We start from the raw sequence: 19,468 nt of genomic DNA, 5'->3' as shown, positions 1-19,468 counted from the left end.
CCCTGGTGGCTGAAGTAAGCTTGCTAAGGATAGCAAGCAGGAAGTAAGATCATAGGCAGAGGCACTTCTTGTTACTTCTCAAGACTGAAAAAACAGAAAGGATGAAACTCGTTGTACCTTCTCACTTCAATTTTTACTAAGCTTCTCCAAGTTTTTAAGCCTTTAAGCTTCAAACTCAGATATAGCCAATGAGGGAAATGAAGATACCTCTGCATAGTGCTGCATGCCTGCTCTAAGAAAGCTGCTTGTATGTTCATACTCAAAGCCACTGTAGCATGTGCTTTATATGCTCGGTGCACAAACGATACGCTTTACATCCAGAGACTCCGGTTATCTTGCTTTTTCACCACAAGGTGGCATTATCTGAGCTTTTATTTGGCAAGAAAAAATAAAACCATCCTTAATAATAACAATAATCACGGAGGGGAGAGGGGGACGGGAGGGGCGGGGGGGATTGAAACCCTCCCTGTCTTTTCTGAAGTCTGTGATAAAGCAAGATCTGTTAGGCAGCTGTTGCTCCTGTTAGAAAACAATGGTGCTGCTTTCAGAGAGCTGCAAGGGAGACTAAGGGTCAAGTCCCTTTAAAAAAAAAAAAAAAAGTTAAATACAGTATTGTGCATCTTGAAATCTGAAACCAAGAAACAGAGGTGCAAGGGAAACAAGGGGGAAAGTCTTGCAATTCCTGAGGGCAACTGTTTCAAGTGGAGTTTTAAGGAGTAAAATACCTGCATATATACCTAAAGGTTATTGAATGGCTTTTGCGGAGAAGCCTGTGAAATAAAGGAGCTGTGGAAGAAGACATTTCTTTTTCTCGTCCTCTCTGGATATAATGGCTATTGCAAAGCAAACCATCTTCAGATTTTACTTCAAATGGCTCTTCTTAGCAACTTTTATGATAGCCTGTGATGGACAAGGTGGAAAGAGAGAGAATGGTGGTCCCGCCTGTTATGGAGGATTTGATTTGTATTTCATTCTAGACAAGTAAGTCGGTTCTACTCTTCTATTTGAAAGATTTTTATTTTTATTCTGGCATGAACTGGAATATCATATACTGATACAGAGGAGGTTTTCTTCAGATTTTGGTTTTGTAGAAGTCACCGTGTCCCCAGGGGACCTTCGAAACTCCTTACTACTTTGTCATTGTTGTTGTTGTGGTAACTTTGGTAGATCTAGTATTAAATGCAATTGTGCTTTGTAAATCAGATTTTTAGAAGTTTTGTTGTGGCTGATACAAAAGCTTTATTTTGTACTTGACCCTGTAGTTTCTTAAAAGAATGGTTGGGACAAGAGCAGAACCTTGGTCACACCAATTTCCCGATGAACTGTGAAAGTTGAGGCACTCATAAAAGCAGAGCTGGGGTGTTATTGCAGGCATTAATTTTGTAGCTGAAAACATGGAGAAAATGCTCGCCTGCCTGGAGGTCTCCTTCTTCTCGTTGTCTCAGAACGAATTTTTGTGCAGCGAAGCAAGTTAAGACCAGGCTCTGAGAGGTTGGCTACTGCCTTAAAAAGGGTCTGATTTTGGCCATTGTGATGGAAAACAGCTAGAGTGTCTTATTCAAAAGAGAACTTTATTTTTCTCCTGGCTCCTGGCTGAGTCACATTTTCTTTGTTTCCTGTTAATCAAATGCATATTTTGACTGCTTAACTCTTTATACTGAAGATATCTGCCTACTCACTTTTTTATCACTAATTCTGATCTGGTACTAGTAAATTTGTCTGTTTAGAGGCCTTCAGATTTTAGTCTGAGCAATATGAAATAAATACATGCTGAACTTTGGAATGCTTTGAATTGAAGCAATACAACTTTTTTTTTTTTTTTACTTTTTTTTCTTTTCTTTTCTTTTCTTTTTTTTTTTTTTAAGTGTAAAAAGTACAGCTAAAAAGATTCTCCTAACTTTCTTAATTAAGAATAGTTATTTTGAACCACAAGTTTGGAAATATTTGAATATATATGTGCCAGAGGCATAGAACTAACATTTATAACCACAAATTTCAGAGACAGGAAAGTATTTCAAGTTGCCAAAAGTGCTTGCAGATGAAGCTTTCTGTCTGATCCTCTTGAGCGTTTTGCAGTAGCAGCCACATTCCATTTGTATAAATGACTTGGAATTACATAACACTTTATTACAAAATACTGGGTAAAATGTAAGACTGAGACAAGTACACTGGATATTTTATTGTGCCAGTTATCTGAATACTTCAGGGAAAATATATTTTTTTCATTTTTTATTTTTATTTTCCACTTCATTGGGTGGAAAGATTGCCCTGTGTTGCGTTTTGTTGCTTTGGCTGGTCTCTTCTTAGCTGAAATACCTCTATTGCTATATTTGAAAAACAAAGCATGATTTGTAATGCAGATAGCTTTTGCAAACTGAGTTTCCCTGAAAGCTGAAGCAGAACCAAAGGTTTTATCAAATCTGATGGATATGATTTTAACAACCACTTATTTCAAGCTCCTGTCCTCTTACTAAAAGACATGACTTTCTAGGCTTGCTCAAGGAAAGTTTGGGTGGAAATATGAAGCTTGGCACAAACTTTAAAGTATGCAAGCTACCTCAGTGTATATATCAAGGTATCCAAAAACCTCCTACTTTAACAGATGAAGGTTTCCTATTTCTGTAGTGTATTGTTTTTTGTTGGTGGTGGTTTTTTTTTTTTGTTTGTTTGTTTGTTTGTTTTCTGGTGCAGAACTGAAGAGGGTCTGATGCAAAGTTCATTGATTTAAAAAATTAGATGGTCTCCGGTGGAATTTGGAGGAGTCTGCAGATGGTGGGAGAATAGATTATCCCATATCCTTTATCTTTAAGACTTTCTTTCATTCTTCAGATGCTAAGCTCAAGTTGTATAAAATTTGGGTCTTATTCAGCCAGGGTTTTCTACTTTTCTACTGGGTTTAGAGAATGTCTACAAAAACGCTGCAGCGGTCCTGAATGCCTATAGAGACCTTGAGGTAAACTATGAAATTATAATAATAGATTCAGGGCTCATATTACTGATTTTATTTGCCATTGCTCAAAAAATAATTAAAGTACTGGTTTTAAAGGATACCAAAGCAGATGAGATTTACATTCTGAAATATGAAATACTAATTTCAATGGTGGAAGGAAATCATTAAAATATTAAGCAACTTACTTTCTGGGATCAGAGGAGCAATAGAAAAAGAATAAACACAGCCCTGGAATTTACTGGTTCTAGAGCCACCTGCTGACCCTTTGCTTCATGGCCTGGCTGGACTGACTACTTAAGTCCATTTAGCACCCTGTATGTGTGTGCTGCTCACACAAGTTCCAGCTGCACATAGTCCCTGTCACAGTGCTGGTTCTTGAAGCAAAATGCTGGCCACATGAAAGCCATTCAAAGTGAGCACATAATGCACTGAGGAAGAAGCAGGTGTTACAGGCTGTTCTCATGAAGTGATGCTCTTTCTCCCTGAAGCATTCTCTTCAGCAGACTCCTGCAACTATGCTGTGCAAACTGTTGAAGGGAAACCAGGCTTTTTCCGGCTGCCAGCATACAGCTGGAGACATGACTCTCTGCAGTTGGTAAGCTCAGAGGACCTGAAACAAATCTGCCACTTCTCATTGTTAAGAAAGGGAAAAAAATCCAGCATTCAGTCATTCAGAAATAATCCTGCTATGGTACACAGACTTGATGTGCATATAATGAACAGAACAAAAGCTCGTAAGATAGCAGGTGGGCTTGCTGGTTTATAAAAGCATCCTTAATCTCTGTGCATGCACTTGCATGCCTTTCATTACTTCTAAGAGCAATGCTCATGGTTTAGGTAGCAATAGAGAAGGCCTGTCACACTGTGACCCTTGGACCTAAGGCTAGAAGAATTACTTTCCAAAAGTGTGGCAATGACACTCTTGAGGACTGTGGTTCACGTTGGGCCAGCTCCTTGCCAAGTAAATCAGGTCCTAGGTGGCATATCCTTTTGTGTTTCTGCTTGCTTTAACTGCAGCACTGAGACTCGTATACAATAAATGATAGGGAAACAAATGGCAGAAGATGGTGCCAAAGAGCACCTGGATGTGAGATAAGATAGAGTCTTAATTAAGACGGAAGAATGAGGAATCAATGAGATGATCATAGAATCATAGAATGGCTTTAGTTGTAAGGGACCTTAAAGATCATCTAACTCCAACCCCCCTTCCATAGACAGGGATGCCAACCCAAGGTCCCATCCAGCCCAGCCTTGAACACCTCCAGGGATGGGGCATCTACAACTTCTCTTGGCAACCTGTCCCAGTGCCTTTACAGTGAAGAATTTCCTCCTAATGTCTAATCTAAATCTATGCTCTTTTAGTTTAAGACCATTCCCCATTGTCCTATCATTATCGGCCTTCACTTCTCCAGGCTGAACGTGATGATGATCACAAGCATAAAAAAAAAAAAAAACATTTCTTTTTGCTGATATTGTTCAGATATTCTAAAAATACCATCCATTTGACTACTGAAGACTACTACCCACTGACCTAACTCTCATGGTATCTAGTGCTCTAGTATTTAATCACTCCATACAAGCGCAGTCTGAAGATCAGATGGAGGCAGCCCCCAGTTTAATTGATTTGTGGATAGGAAGGAAGGAATAATAATGGGTAAAACTTCTCAGTAATCTTTTGCTGTATTTGCTGTAAGTGAAAATCATTATTTCCTGTGTTCTTGACTGTTGTGTGTGAACATAGGAAGGATTTTATACCCACGTGTGGAAAACATGCAAGGAACTGTATGTGTGTGAAAGAAAATTTGGCTTTAAAGGATCCTTGGCAAAAAGAAGTAAATAATCCAACCTGTTTCCTGTGATCCCCTCATTATTCAGCCACATAGCTGATCTATTTTTAACTAGTTGTTAGACCCCACGTGGAGTACTATGTTCAGTTCTGGGGTCCCCAACATAAGAAGGACATGGACCTGTTGGAACAGGTCCAGAGGAGGGCCCCGAGGATGATCAGAGGGCTGGAGCACCTCGCCTATGAAGACAGACTGTGAGAGTTGGGCTTTTTCAGCCTAAAGAAGAGAAGGCTCTGGGGAGACCTTATAGTGGCCTTCCAATACCTAAAGGTGTCTACAGGAAAGCTGGGGAGTGACTCTTGGTCAGGGAGCGTGGTGATAGGACACGAGGGAATGGTTTTGAACTAAAAGAGGATAGGTTTAGATTAGAAATAAGCTAGAAATTCTTCACTCAGATGGTAGTGAGGCACTGGAACAGGTTGCCCAGAGAAGTTGTGGATGCCCCATCCTTGGATGTTCTCAAGGCCAGGTTGGATAGTGCTTTGAGCAACCTAAACTAGTAGAAGGTGTCCCTCCATTCTGTGATTCTATGATTCTAAACATAGTCAGTGAATCTGTGCTTCTGGAGTCACAGGCCTGGATCCAGAGCAATGTAAACATTCTGTATGGATGGCATGGGCCTGTGAGGATATAGAAGCATAACTCTTCTTTGTTTTGTGTGAGGGCTGAGGGAAGTTGGCAAGGTGGTGTGGGGAAATTTGCACATTCTTGTGTCTTTTTACTTGTTGCCTGAAGGAGTGTAATTCTCTTCTGTGTCTGTTGTAGTCACACTGATTGCAACCAGCTAATTTAGCATGTGAAATCATTGCCCATCAAGACCTGTGTATATGTTTTTAGTCAGTAGTAAATCCAACATAAACTATTCATTGTCACAAGTGGTGGGTGGGAACTGTCTTATAATGAGAGCTGAGTGTGCCTGCAGCACTCTGCACTTTGATCTAAGTTCAATCCATGTTTAGTTTTTTATTAGTTGTTAGTCAGGTATCCCAGGCCAATCAGGTAGAGAAGAATATTCTGTTCTTGTACTGTGTTAGGGCTTAGAGGTTTATCCTGCTCTAAACTGGGCCTCTATAAACTCTGTAATCTCAAATGTTTGACAATAGTTTTAGTGAGCTGTCAGGTGATGTTCAGCACAAGATATTAGTGTTTCCTCAAAGAATTGCATCACCTCACTAACATCTATCTATGTGCTATCTGGTCTTCTCAGAATTTCTCCTGAAGTATTTGGAAAGACAGAGAACACTTTTCATCTGTGTTATTTTTTTAAGAGCTCAATAAAATGTTGCTGCAAAACTTCACAGGTCAATGCCACCTCTGTCAGCTATGAGATTTCTTGAAGTTGGTCCAACACCAGTCTCTGAATCAGGTGCCTGTATATACCTCTGTCATCTGGAGCACACATAACTGGTGTGAAGTCTTTGTATAAGAGTTTGCGGGCTTGATTATGTTTTTGTCTAGTTTGTGAATTAAAAATAGCACTGTGAGTATTCTGAGAAGGTGCAATGGAATGGGAGAAATGGAAATAATGAGTGTAAAAAGTGCAAGAAAGACAAACTAGGAAGGTTTGAGTTGCTACAGCTTAGGGTTGTGAAGCATAATGTTTCAGTGAATAGGTGAAAAGCACCTGCTGGAGGGCTGAGCTGGGCCAGGGTGCGGCTCTCTGCCCCTGCAAACACTAAGCCATGTGGTTGGTCTCTGCCTTGGATTCAGTTTAGATGTACAAAATGCCAGCACATTTGACCACAGAAGGTATCATTCGCCTGTTAAAGGCATAATTTACTTATTCTTAATTTCCACTTGTTGAACTGTGGTGGTTTTACCCAGCTGGGCAGCTGAGCTCCACCACAACCACTCTCACTACCCCTCCTCGAAGAGAAAGGGAGAGAAAATACTATGGAAAGGGCTCAAGGGTTGAGATTAGGATCACTCAATAACTATTGTGGTGTTATACAATACGATATATATATATGTAATACGATACACAATACGATATACATATGAACATGATATACATATCATATAACACGAACACAATACGATAGATATATATATATATATATACACACAATACAATGCAAAACACACACGGCATAAGGAAATTAGAAAAATTTACTACCTATTAATAACAAGCTAGAGAACTGAGAAACAAAAACTAAAACCACCTTCCCCCCATCCACCCTCTTCCACCTCCTCTCCTCAAGTGTTGCAGGGGAATTGGGGGTGGGGGTTGCAGTCAGTCTATAGGACTTTGTCTCTGCCGCTCCTTCACGGTCACTCTCTTCCCCTGCTCCAAACTGGGGTCCCTCCCATGGGAGAGAGTCCTTCCTGAACTGATCCTGCATGAGCTTCCCACAGGCAACAGCTCTTCAAGACCAGCTCCAATTATGGGTCTGTACCACAGGGTCCATCTGTCAGGATCAAAGTGCTCCAACATGGGACCCCACAGGCTGCAGTGCCCCACCATGTTACCTGCTCCTGCATGGTCTCCTATCTGTGGACTGCAGCTCCAGCCCGGAGTCTGCTCTAGTGGGGGTTCTCTACAGGCCGCAGCCTCCTTCAGGTCAGATCCACCTGCTCTGCCATGGGCTCCTCCATGGGCTGTAGCATGGAAATGTGCTGTACCACATTTACACCATACTGTAGTGCACCACAGCAGCCTGCTCTGCCATGGTACACCATGGGCTGCAGGTTGTCAGCCTGCTCCACAAGGGGCCTCTCCATAGGCCATGGAGGAACTTCAGCTCTGGCACCTGGAGCACCTCCTGCCCTCCTTCTGCATGGACCTTGGTGTTTGCAGAGAGCTTTCTCACTCCTCCCTGTCCCAGCTGCTGTTGTGTAGCAGGTTTTTCTTTTCCCCCTTTCTTAAGTATCCTCTCACACAGGTACAACCAACATGCCTTATTGGCTCAGCCCTGAGCAGTGGTGAAGCCAGCTGAAACTGGGCCTTATCTAAAATGGGGCAGCTGCTGGATTTTTCTCACAGAAGCCAACACTTGCAGCCCTCCACTACCAAAACCTTGCCATGTAAACCCACTACATGGACTTTTCTCCAGCAAGAAATATTCACTCTGGAGCTTCAGGTTGTTTCTCCTTGGCGTTATTAGATGAGTGGGAAGGCTTCATTTAAGAAGAGATGGAGCTTTAAGTGCTTGAAGTTTTCTTCCAGAGGGCATAAGTATGGGAATGCTCGTGGGAGAGCAAAGCAAGGATGAAGTGGAGGAGGTGCAGAAAGAGCTGAATCCATGCCTGTATGGAGAATTAAAAAGCACCACTAAGTTGAAAATTATGCCCAGGCCATTTAAGACCAGCAGAATGAAGTTGCAAATGCAGACACTTAAACAGGATACGCTGTTGACTGGCACATCACTGAACTGAGCAATTGGTTTTTAAGCTTCATTCTGGCAAATGCTGTTCTCAAAAAATGCATGACTTCAGAGCCATGGAAAATGACAAGCATTTTTACATGGCGACCTACATACCATATGTGCTCTGTGGCTGGATATCATTCTCAGCTGCCTTGCTGTAATAGTAATTTTAAGTGACAATCAACTTTTGTTCAGTGATTTGTAATTAAGTGGGAGGAATATTCACACTTCTAGGCTAGTGCTGCTTTTTAGGGCAGTATCCTGTTGCGAGTGAGGGCTGGATAGAACTTGTGTTGGTGGAGACTGATAGCTAAGCTTTCCTTTAACATGAAGTATAGTATAGTCTTTGTATCTGTTTGAGGAAAAGGTTGATTAGTGTATGCTTGTGAAACTGTCCTGCCTTCAGATGTGTGTTACCAGACAGTTCAGAAGATGAACATACTTTTTTTAGAGGGTTGTACGTGGTCTAAAATACCATACATTTCAATGAAGGAGGTAGTAATTGGTTTATGGTTAACATAGCCTTGGCTGTAGTATCTTCTGGAGGCTGATGCAACCATTGCTCTGATGTCAAGAGCAAGTGCCGGGTTCTGGACCTGGGATGGGGCAACCCTGGCTGCATGTACAGACTGAGCAATGAGACACTGGAGAGCAACCCCACAGAGAGGGATCTGGGGTTTCTGGCAGATATCAAGCTGAACATGAGCCAACAGTGTGTCCTGGCAGTCAGGAGGGCCAGCTGTATCCTGGGGTGCATCAAGCAAGGCATTGCTAGTTGGTCAAGGGAAGTGATTGTCCCACTCTACTCTGCGCTGGTGTGGCCTCATCTCGAGTACTGTGTGCAGTTCTGGGCACCACAGTACAAAAAGGACATGAAACTGTTGGGGAGTGTCCAGAGAAGGGCTACTAAGATGGTGAAGGGGACTCGATGATCTTGAGGTCTCTTCCAACCTAGACAATTCTGTGATTCTGTGATTCTGGAAGAGGTATGAGGAACAGTTGAGGTCACTGGGCCTGTTCAGCCTGGAAAAGAGGAGGCTGAGGGGAGACCTCATCACGGCCTACAGCTTCCTCATGAAGGGGGAGTGGAGGGGCAGGTGCCATTCTATTCTATTTAGTGACCAGCAATAGGACCTGAGGGAATGGTGTCAGGCTGTGACAGGCTGGACATCAGGAAGAGGTTCTTCTCTGAGAGTGTGGTCGCACACTGGAACAGGCTCCCTAGGGACGTAGTCACGGCACCAAGCCTGTCAGAGTTTAAGTGTTTGGACTGTGCTCTTAGTCATATGGTCTGAAGTTTTGGGTAGACCTGTGTGGTGCCAGGAGTTGGACTCGGTGATCCTTGTGGGTCCCTTCTAACTTGGGATATTCTATGATTCGAGTGTTTCTTTTATGCCTTACCATGTAAAGACAATAAATACCTATTTTTCAGACTCCATCTCAGATAACATTTGGGCTATTTGGCACTGATGGGACTGGAATGTATCATATTCAAGATCTCAGAGTTATTCTATTCAAGAGGAATCTGCATCTGCATTTGAGCTTTGCGCATTTCTGTTCTGTCAGTATATAGCTTAGTATAATTTGGATGTAGCAGTTTTTTGTTTGAGGGCAAGTCCTAATGTACCTCACCCTTAATCTGCTATAAGACGCCAATTTTCTCACTGTCTGTGTGGTTTAGTTTAGTAAGACCCCTGCTAATAGTATTTCTTTGGTCCTTTCTGATACACATGCACATTGAGAATAATAATAATAATAATAATGATTTCAAGTCCTAGTTTGATGAGTGGCAGAAGATATCCTAGCTCTTTTCTGAAGAGCCAAGAAATGTAGAACCATTAGTACTTTCGTATGATTGAGTCTCCTGTGCAATCAGTCCATTAAAATCAGGAAAACAAACAAACAAACAAACAAAAAAAAAAACAAAAAAAAAACAACAAAAAAAAAAAAAAACAGAAAAACAGGGATTTCAGTAAGGTTTTATTTAAAGAGGTGCAATTGGTATCACGTCCTTTGTGTAAAGAGAACCAGTGGTGGTAATTTTTTATCCAGATGGAGCATATGCTGCTGTCCTGGTTGCATGTCCCCACCTAACTGGGAACATTTGGACATACAGGGTCATATAAAGAAATAGTGACTTAAGTACCATGAAGCAAGTGGCCAAGGTGAAGGTTTTTACTGAATGGCTGTAAATAAAAACCAGGTGCAGGTAGAATACGGAACGAAATTTACATAACCTGCACAATGTGGTTTGCATGCTTGCTGTGCTTCTAGGAAGTGAACTAATGATATTTGCAGCAAGACTGGGTTTTCTGTGCCAGGTGCATAGTACTTGGTTGAATCTTATTCATTTAGATTCTCAGATTTAAGGTAGAATGGAGTCAGGTCAGATGCCATTTCTTTCTGTGAAGTGAAAAAACATCTTCTCAGATGTTCATATTTCCTTCCTCAGACTGCAGATCAATGACTTTTCTGTTAAAACTGGAATGTTTTTTCCCCTATAAATATTTGTAATTGTAGTCAATGAATAGAAAAAAAGTGATGACACATTTATTTTCCATCTCTAGGAAGGATTTTTTTTTCCCAATATTAATATTCCAATGGTCACAGAAATGTTTATGCCAGAAGGTGCATTTACTGCTGGAAGATTCTGGTTAACCTTATTTTTTTCTGGTTCTCACAATATGAAGAATAATTCATAACTATCAAAATCCATGGCTTATTTTGTTGGGGAGCAAAATTAGTCTGTGTTTTGCCTTGAACTGAGCTATGATGAAATGAGCCAGAACTGCCAAGATGTGGACCAAAGGTATTTTACTTTTCATAGTCTCTAGCACAGTGGAATGCTATAGAGGTTTAGGAATCTTTTCCCTCAACTGCATTTCCTTCCCAAAATACACTTGAGCTAACAGCTTTGCACAACAGTATGGCAAGTGAGTTGGTGGAATTCATCTTATAGCCTGTGCAAGGAGACAGGTCTCTGCTAACACAGGGTTTATTTGTTTAAGGCTGTGCTAAAGGTCTAACATAACTGCCTTATGTTGTAGTAAAGTGTAGTTTTAAACACTTACATGAAACATAAATTATTCTTGCTTTTCAAAGTTAAATAAAAAATGTAGTTTACAATTTATTATCTTTTTAAAGGAAGAATTAGGACACTGAGTGTCCTAAATAAATAAATAAAAATAAATGACTAGCTAAGCAACATGTAACAAAGCATTATGCTGGGAAAACTATGATAGCAGCAATTAAACTAATGTGTCATGTAATAATTATTTCTGTAGATCAGGAAGTGTCCTGCACCATTGGAATGAAATATATCATTTTGTGGAACATTTGGCCCGCAAGTTCATAAGGTAAGAAGGGCTGTTTTGCAGATAACTGTATAAGGAGGGGCATGTGCCAGAAGCCAGGAGACATGCTCTCAGTTGCTGTCAAGTAGCACATGCTGATTTCCACCTGGGGACCTCACCTAGTAGAGAGTTCTTAATGCTTTTGTCAGATCATATCACTGATGGCTTTTGAATTTTTCACAAATTTCCCCCAGTTCTTGTCCTGCAGGAAAGAGGAGTAGACAAGCTAATTAGACCCCTTTCTTCTGCTTGACTTCCATAGACCAAATCATACTTTGTGGATGAGGGAACCCTCATTGTTTCTGAGATGTTTGGTTACTGTAGGGAAGTTTAGACCTGCAAGGAGAGGTCTGAGACCGTAGCCTTCAGGCACTGAATACCTTGAGATTGAATGAAAATTCCCCCAGGCCAGTGGGTGGAATATATTATCTTAAGTTTAATTAGCCTTCATTCTGTCTCAGCAACGGTAAGATCATGCTACAAGTACTTTTTACATCTTTTAGGCGGATTCCTCATGGTCTGCCCTAGCTAGCACTTCCCAGGGCAAAGCACCATTCGCTGCTCAGTTCTGTCTCATTATTATTTTGGTAGCCATCAGAGAGCCTTTTGTGTTTGGTATTACACACATGGTAAGCTCTGGTCTGGACCAACCAAAATCACTTACTTTTGTCTCTTCTTCTCCAGCCCTCAACTGAGGATGTCCTTCATCGTTTTTTCTACTAGAGGGACAATTCTAATGAGGTTAACAGAAGACAGGTAAGAGGTGTAGAAGTGCACAGCAGATTTTGAGTCCTTTTACTGTTTCCTCCACATTCCTGGCTCTCTGTTTTCCAATTTGCTTTCAGCAATGTGGTAACATCTTTGTGCTTCTCAGTTTAATTAAATCACCTGCCTATTTTCACATACAACACTCATTCTACTAGAATGCAATAAGGCTTCTTAAACAGAAGATGCTATCTGATGTTTAGCCTATAAATGCCTTTCCGTTAGCAATTGGGGTTTTAACTGCTTTGATTGAGAGTCTACCTTCCACAAATTTCAGGCTGTTGCCAGAAAACCAGAGTCTTGTTGCCTTTGAAACATCCTTAGGGAGTTTCTACTGCAAACAAATAAGTGAAACTCCCTTCCCATAAAAACAAACTTGAAAGCTGTATGTTACACCTGTACTCTTGATGTAAAGGTGAGAATGGTTTCTAAGATGTCTGAATGCAAACAGAGTGTTTAGGCTGGATTGTAAGGGTGAATATTTTTGGCAATTACAGTTTGGTTGCCATGTTTCCGAAGCACGTTCCTGTCATCTCCTTGTAGATCCTCAAGTTAATCCAAGTAAAATCTATAAGATTGATTTTTTTATTTTTTTTTTCCCCACTAACTTCAAGAAGAGCTGGATAAGGTCCTTTAATTGCTATTGCTTCCTCTGTTAACTTCATTGCCACGTGGAGCAAAGATATATGTAGCACATGTGAAGACTGTATAAGTCAGCATGTGTTTTACATATTGGATGTCTATGAAACTGCATACCAGAGCAGCTACTATAGTGGAATTAATAGGAAATTGGCCACTTTCCTAAAGAGCAGTCTACACACATACCAACCTTGAAAAATGTCATTAAAGCCAGCCAGCCTACTGCAACAATGAGTGAAAACAATTAACCATATCTAAGCTGGTGCCGGAGAAAATCTGCTCCCTGCATCTTTTACTCTCTCACCCTTTCTCTCACCCTCTGAGCACACCCTATTGCAGAGATCTCAGGGCTATGAGACTTGCTATGTGTGTTTCCCATGTGGAACTGTATTTCCAGCTGTCCTAGAAATCTTCACTGGGAACAGGATATATATTGATATAGTATTAGTCAAAAGCCAGCTGACTGGAGAGCTACTGTTGTTTTGTTTTGTTTGTTTGTTTTTTAACCAGAGGACTAAAAAACAAGGTATGGGCTTCATGCCACTCCTTTCTTAGTAGAGACGTGGCAAAATCTTTTCCATCTTCCCCATGCCTCCACGTGGTCTATCGGCATGAAGATTATTTGAGAGTGGTTAATACATCTTTTGGATAAACAGTGTGCATCTAAAGAAGCTGGGTTATGTGTTTTAAATACCTTTGCTGTCTATTTTAATGTTTAGTGTTCACATTGAAAAATAGATATGGTCATAGGAAATGCTCTTGATTTTATATTCAAATTTGGCTTGGTATGTGCGAGGGTGGTTGCTGAATGGAGGAAATTCTTGCCACTAGCCCACCTCTGATAGCTCAGTCTAACTTGGCTTGGGATATTGCAGGGACAAAATGAACTCTTCAGTGTTTGATAATTCAACCCACCGCAAAAGCACATGCTCTTTTCTCTCTATGTGTATTGCTTGGGATGGGATAATCGCTAATGCATTGCTTCAATCAGCCTTGTAAGTGTGAGATTATGTACATGATAAGCACACAAACTGGATTTTCTAAACTGGATTTTCTGAACTAGTTAAAATATGCAGGGGGAAAACTGACTTCTAGCACTCAAGCAATGTTAGTGTGGCCCTGCATGCAGTGACATTATCCATTCCCTGTGAAGATAGCACAGCTTGCTCAGAAATACACTCCACAACATTGCAGGGATTTTATCTTGGTTTTAGAGACTTCTGGCATGTACTTGGCCTCCGGAGTTTGGTCTCTGCAACTCAGTGGATGGACAAGGGCCCACCCCATTTAGCCTGCAGTTTATCTGTCACTGTGTCTGGGGTTTCTAAAAGATTAGAGCAGATACACTGAGTCATAATGAGCTAATGGGGAATGCTTCAGTCTTCATGTCAGTGTGATCTGAGCTGAAGGTTGTAGTGTCCAAATACACTGGAGGTTACCAGGATTGTTCTAGGTTTTGTGCCATTTTTGTGTCTGTTTGATTAATTTGCATTGTCAAGCCAGGGAGTATAGGTATGGGCCAGGTGCAAGTCAGCTGTTCTACTTCTGCATCACAAGTTTGAGCAGGGTTGCACAGGGAATATCTATTTGGAGAGAAATAAGGGATATTTACCTAGGAGATGCTGCTGTTGTGATGCTTTCTCCAAGCTGTGGGAATACTCATAAAAAATACATCTGCTCCATTTTCCACATCCTTAGAAAGGTATCTATCTAGACATTACCATAGCCTATGTAAACATTGGGTTAACTCTTTTTTCCCCTCTCTCTGCCTGGTTCTGCTATGCATGTCTTCACCTGGGTATCATAAAATTGATCTCTGAGGTAACAATGCATCTGCATTCATTTCAGGGAGCAGATACGCCAGGGTCTAGAAGAACTTCAGAAAGTCCTTCCAGGAGGTGACACATACATGCATGAAGGATTTGAAAGGGTAACAAGATGTGTGTTATAATGCATTTAAACTCTGTCTGAGTGCTTCTCGGGATATGTTTTTTTTTAAAAAAAAAAAAAAAAGTTGTTTAATAATTCTCTGGTAGGTAAGTGGGGCTATTTTCCTGTTATGCATTAGGTATGCTGAGTGTACACATTCAGTGTTGGAGCTGGGATAAGGGAGCTGCAGACCATACTACTTATCCTTCTTTTTGCCTCCAGCTTTGTGTGGAGCTGCTTCTGCAGTTTAGGATTAGTGCAGAGGAATTGGGATTACAATCCCACGTGGAACCATGCTCATGAAGGGTTGAAGGCTGTCTAGAGTCCTGCTGTGTGAATGTTATAGTTGGCTTTTTAGAGTTAGGTGGGGTTTGAGGCCATGACTTTAAACTGCTCACTGTTATGGGTATACAATGATGTACAAAAGTTATTCTTTTATATCTTGTTCTAGTCTTCTATATATTTTACAAGGTCAGGAGTTTGCCTAAACCTCTGCTAGGGGAGCCCCCTCCCCTTTCTGCACTACACTTGTGTTTTGGAGGATTGGAAAACTGTCTACTAAAAAATGCATTTGATCACACCTCAAAAACTGAGGTGACCTGACAGAGATGCTAGCACGTAACTAGGAATTCAAAATCAAATTCTACTTTAGAAACTCAGCAAGATGATTGCAAAAACAAACAAACAAATAAAAACAAACTTAATTTATAAAAGGATGGAAATTGGTACACTGAATATATTCAGGGTAGTTTCTGACTACTTTTTAATTTTGGCACACTGAAGCATTTGTCTTTCTGCAGCATAGAATACACTTGTAGATAGGTAAAGCAGGAAATAGGAGCATAAGAATATATTTCTGCAGTTGATTTCTTTGCAATTAGAGTAGCTGATCTAGATATGCTGGAGTATATTTATTGATGGACTTAAGGCGTTTCTCAACTAGGAAGGTGAATGTGATTTCCAAATAGAGTAGTGGGAAACTACTCTTGACCAGTGTTTTTAGGGTTGGTTTGAATTAATGCTTTCGGAAAGTTCTTGAGGTAATTCAGTCAAAGCCACAGGCGAGAAACTTGTTGTATGAAACTGGTATTTCTGAAAGCAGATGTCATCTTGTAGACTGCAAACATGACATCCTCACTGCCATCTTCTCTTTCTTTCTGGTGCACGTGTAGATGCCCACAAAGTATTATTTATTGCTAATAATCTTCTAATTTAATTTCAGGCAAGTGAACAGATTTACTATGAAAATGTTCATGGTGAGAGACTTTCCTGATCCATTGAATGTTTTTCCTTCTTGACTGATACCTTTAATTGATTTGAAATGCAGCTTCACTGCAAGAAAGGTAGGGGGTGGCTCCTGTTCTTACAGGAATTCAATGCTCTTCAGGGTAGTTGCTCCTGAAGAGGAAAAGGAACAGGTAGATCTTTAAGGGTTCAGAGCTGAAATTAACGCATTTCAGGCCAAAACTGAGAAGCCAGGCTGACTGAGGGTATATATCAAAACTACCTGAGGGTATATATCAAAACTATCTGGTACATTCTGTTATTTTTGCTTGAGGACTCAGGTAACCATTTCTTCTTCCTTTTGAAACATGAGTCTGTGGAGATACTGTTAGGTAAATGTTTTTGTTTTGTTTTGTTTTCCAAAAAGTAATTCATACATCCTTAATTATTCCTCAGTAGTAAGTGCAGACAAAGGCAAAAATGTTTATCCTTTCCTTCCTTGTAATTCTACTTGGGAAAAAACAAAGTAGAAATAAAACTTTACCTGGAAACCAAAAGATAAAAGATGAGATGTTTGCATAGAAAACCAGTCCTAGTGGTTTTTTAGGGCCACTCATGAATAAAATGAAATAGTGACTAAGTCTGCACAGCTTTGGGACTGATCTATAAAATAAGACTGCAGCAGACTGGAATAAATACCTAGAACAATTCTATTTGGGACTGATACTGCTTTTTTATGCTGGCATTACATATTGCATGTCAAAAAGTTGCCACATGTAGAAAGATTGCAAGAAGCAGTGGACAACTGGGTCCTCAAGTCAACATTGGTCTATGTGTTTTGTCTTTACTTGTGCTGTTTTTGTCCTTGCTCTACCAGAAAATGTTTATACTACCTGCAGTAGGTTCTAAGGCTCCTGCAGTAGTCAATGGAGGGAGAAAGGCATCTCCAGAGGTTACTGGGGCTCTTGAGCTAGTACAAGAAGTGCTCACCTTTCTCAACTTCTTACAGAAAGCCTAGGCACTTCAATTAGGCATCTGCAACTTGAACACTGCATGTTGCTTATTGTTTGTTAAGCACTTTACTTTCCTGCTGCATGATTACCACATTCTTTAAAATGGGTGATTTTTAAGTAGCACCAAGAAAAATTAGGTATTCAGATCCTCAGTAACTGTGAGATGGATGTGAATTCAGAATTGCAAAAGGACATTCTGCTTGCTCCAGTCTCTTGTTCCTTGGTATCAAGAACACAGTACAGGCTTCAGGTGCCTGAATTCACAAGCTGAATGCAAATTTACGTCTGAGATAAAAAAGCAAACAGACCCAAAAGAAATAATCTCAGAATAATTTGGTTCTTGGAATTTTGGCTCTTCAGCAACAGTGCTCATAGTAGCAGGAAAATCACCTAGATTATTGAAGAAGTTTTAAGACTGATAATTTACATGCCTCAGAATACTTATCCATTAACTTTCCATAACAGTGTTTGTGCAAGATATACCCACAGAGCTTCTTTAGATCAGTAATAAGTCAGAAATATGATTTAATTCTATTAGCTCCTGAAAATTAACATAAACATGTAAAACCCAAATTATAATCAATTCATGGGGCAGACTGCAACGTTTAAACATGTTGCTGAAACATGTTACATAGAAAGACTGAAGAATATAGGTCATTTTCCTACCAAATCTATTTAAAACCCAATTCAGCTTTTCATCACAAGCTGAAACTCTCTGGATTTCTTGAATTGACAGCATTAATAAAACTAGGAATAACTAGGGACACTTTGAATACTTTTTCTTGATGGCTCCAGTTAAATCTACTGGTCTGAAATATTGAAATAGGTATGAGATGCTTTCAATTAAAAAGCATTGTCAAAAGAGTATGGTATAAAACTGGTGGTGTAGGCAGATGCCCAAGTGGAAAAAGTGAGCAGAAGTTCACGCTTTCTGAAAATTAGTTGGCTGAAGTGAGTAAGGATATGGGATTGATGGTAACCATTTCTAGTCCTTTAGGTGTACTAACAGCTCATTAGCAGGATGTTTTCTATGATTATTTAACAAATGCGACTCAAAACATGGGACTAAAGAAATTTTTGTGTTTAGGTTACAGAACTGCAAGTGTCATCATTGCATTGACAGATGGAGAACTCCATGAAGACCTATTTTTTTATTCTGAGAGGGAGGTAAGTCTTGCACATTTTTAGCGAGGGAACAGCAAAATATCTGGTTTTACACTTCTAAGGCAAAAGACAGGGGAGATATTTCTTCTAGTGACAAAACCACTTTCACCTTCTTCAGACGTGAATGTTAGAGATAAACAGTAACAGTAGCAATGCATCTGACTCATTAAAACTGGCACTGTTCATAGGAAGAAAGGGTTTTTAAAAACTTCCAGTTAAAATGACATTGGAGGTAGAAATAATTCACAGCTGAAATTTACTAAAATGCTTTGAAAGATCGCTGAATCTTCTCACTTAGACTTCTTTTCTTCACAAAAAGTATAGACCAAAGAAAACGGATGAATATTGTTCATTTTCTATAACGTCTTGTTATTTTCTGTAGCATCAAAAAACCTTTCAGATGATCAAATACAAAATTTCCACTAATAATGTTTCTTTCTGAAATCAAAAATACACAAGAAAAATGTATTTGTTTTTAGAGGTGAACATACTACTTGAGAGGTCAGAAGTGTTATATATTTTTTGGCTTGATAAGGAACAAATAGATAATTAGGTTTAAAAAGAAACACAGAATACCAAATGTTGGATTTTGTTTTACCAAGCAAATAGTACTCTAGTAGCAGATAACATCTGTCTGTGGCAATTGCTCATTTTATCGATAAAGCCTATAATAGTTATTAAGACCTTTTAGAAATCTGCATTCCTTCTTGTTCATGTCATCCTACCTTTCCTTATTCCAGGCTAATCGATCACGAGACCTGGGAGCAACAGTATACTGTGTTGGTGTGAAAGACTTCAACGAGACCCAGGTAAAAAAGGGACTCAGTGTGTTTACTGGGGTATTTGGCAAAGGTACATGTTGAACACAGGCACACACTCATGAATCTCTTTTCTCTTTCTGTTGACTGTTTGACAGTCTAAAGTGACTATCTGAAGTTCCTTGCTCTGTGTGTTGCTTTTAAGCCCCTTACATCTTTATCTCCCTGTATGCCACAGCAACTCTTGCCAATTGTTGGGGGAAAGCAGGGAAGAGACACATGAATATCAAATCAGCATGGCTTAAGCTGTAGACAGAAGGTTGTGGGGATTTTGCTTTTTACAGTGTAGTTATGAGAAATAAAAACATGAGAAACTGAAGTGTTCTGTGGCAATGTCTCAGTTCTATGGAAAAAATCAACTTCATTAGTGACGCTAATGTTTTGCTGTTTCTTCCCATTAA

At 40.1% G+C, this 19,468-nt stretch overlaps 1 protein-coding gene across 1 annotated transcript in view; it reads left to right on the top strand.

Annotated features, from left to right (window-relative positions):
* Positions 1-435: 435 nt before the first annotated feature.
* Positions 436-19,468, top strand: part of ANTXR1 (ANTXR cell adhesion molecule 1) — a 120,040-nt gene continuing 101,007 nt past the window's right edge. The window contains exons 1-7 of the mRNA XM_082779569.1: positions 436-981; positions 11,447-11,518; positions 12,200-12,271; positions 14,768-14,849; positions 16,071-16,104; positions 18,173-18,252; positions 18,990-19,058. Coding sequence (XP_082635695.1) covers positions 830-981; positions 11,447-11,518; positions 12,200-12,271; positions 14,768-14,849; positions 16,071-16,104; positions 18,173-18,252; positions 18,990-19,058 — 561 coding nt within the window. The 5' untranslated portion in view covers positions 436-829. The remainder of the gene's footprint in view (positions 982-11,446; positions 11,519-12,199; positions 12,272-14,767; positions 14,850-16,070; positions 16,105-18,172; positions 18,253-18,989; positions 19,059-19,468) is intronic.

Source organism: Aythya marila (genome assembly GCF_965140915.1).
Source record: "Aythya marila genome assembly, chromosome: 26".
Taxonomy (NCBI): Eukaryota; Metazoa; Chordata; class Aves; order Anseriformes; family Anatidae; genus Aythya; species Aythya marila.
The sequence above is the reverse complement of the archived record's forward strand: the minus strand, read 5'-3'. Positions and strand labels throughout refer to the sequence as shown.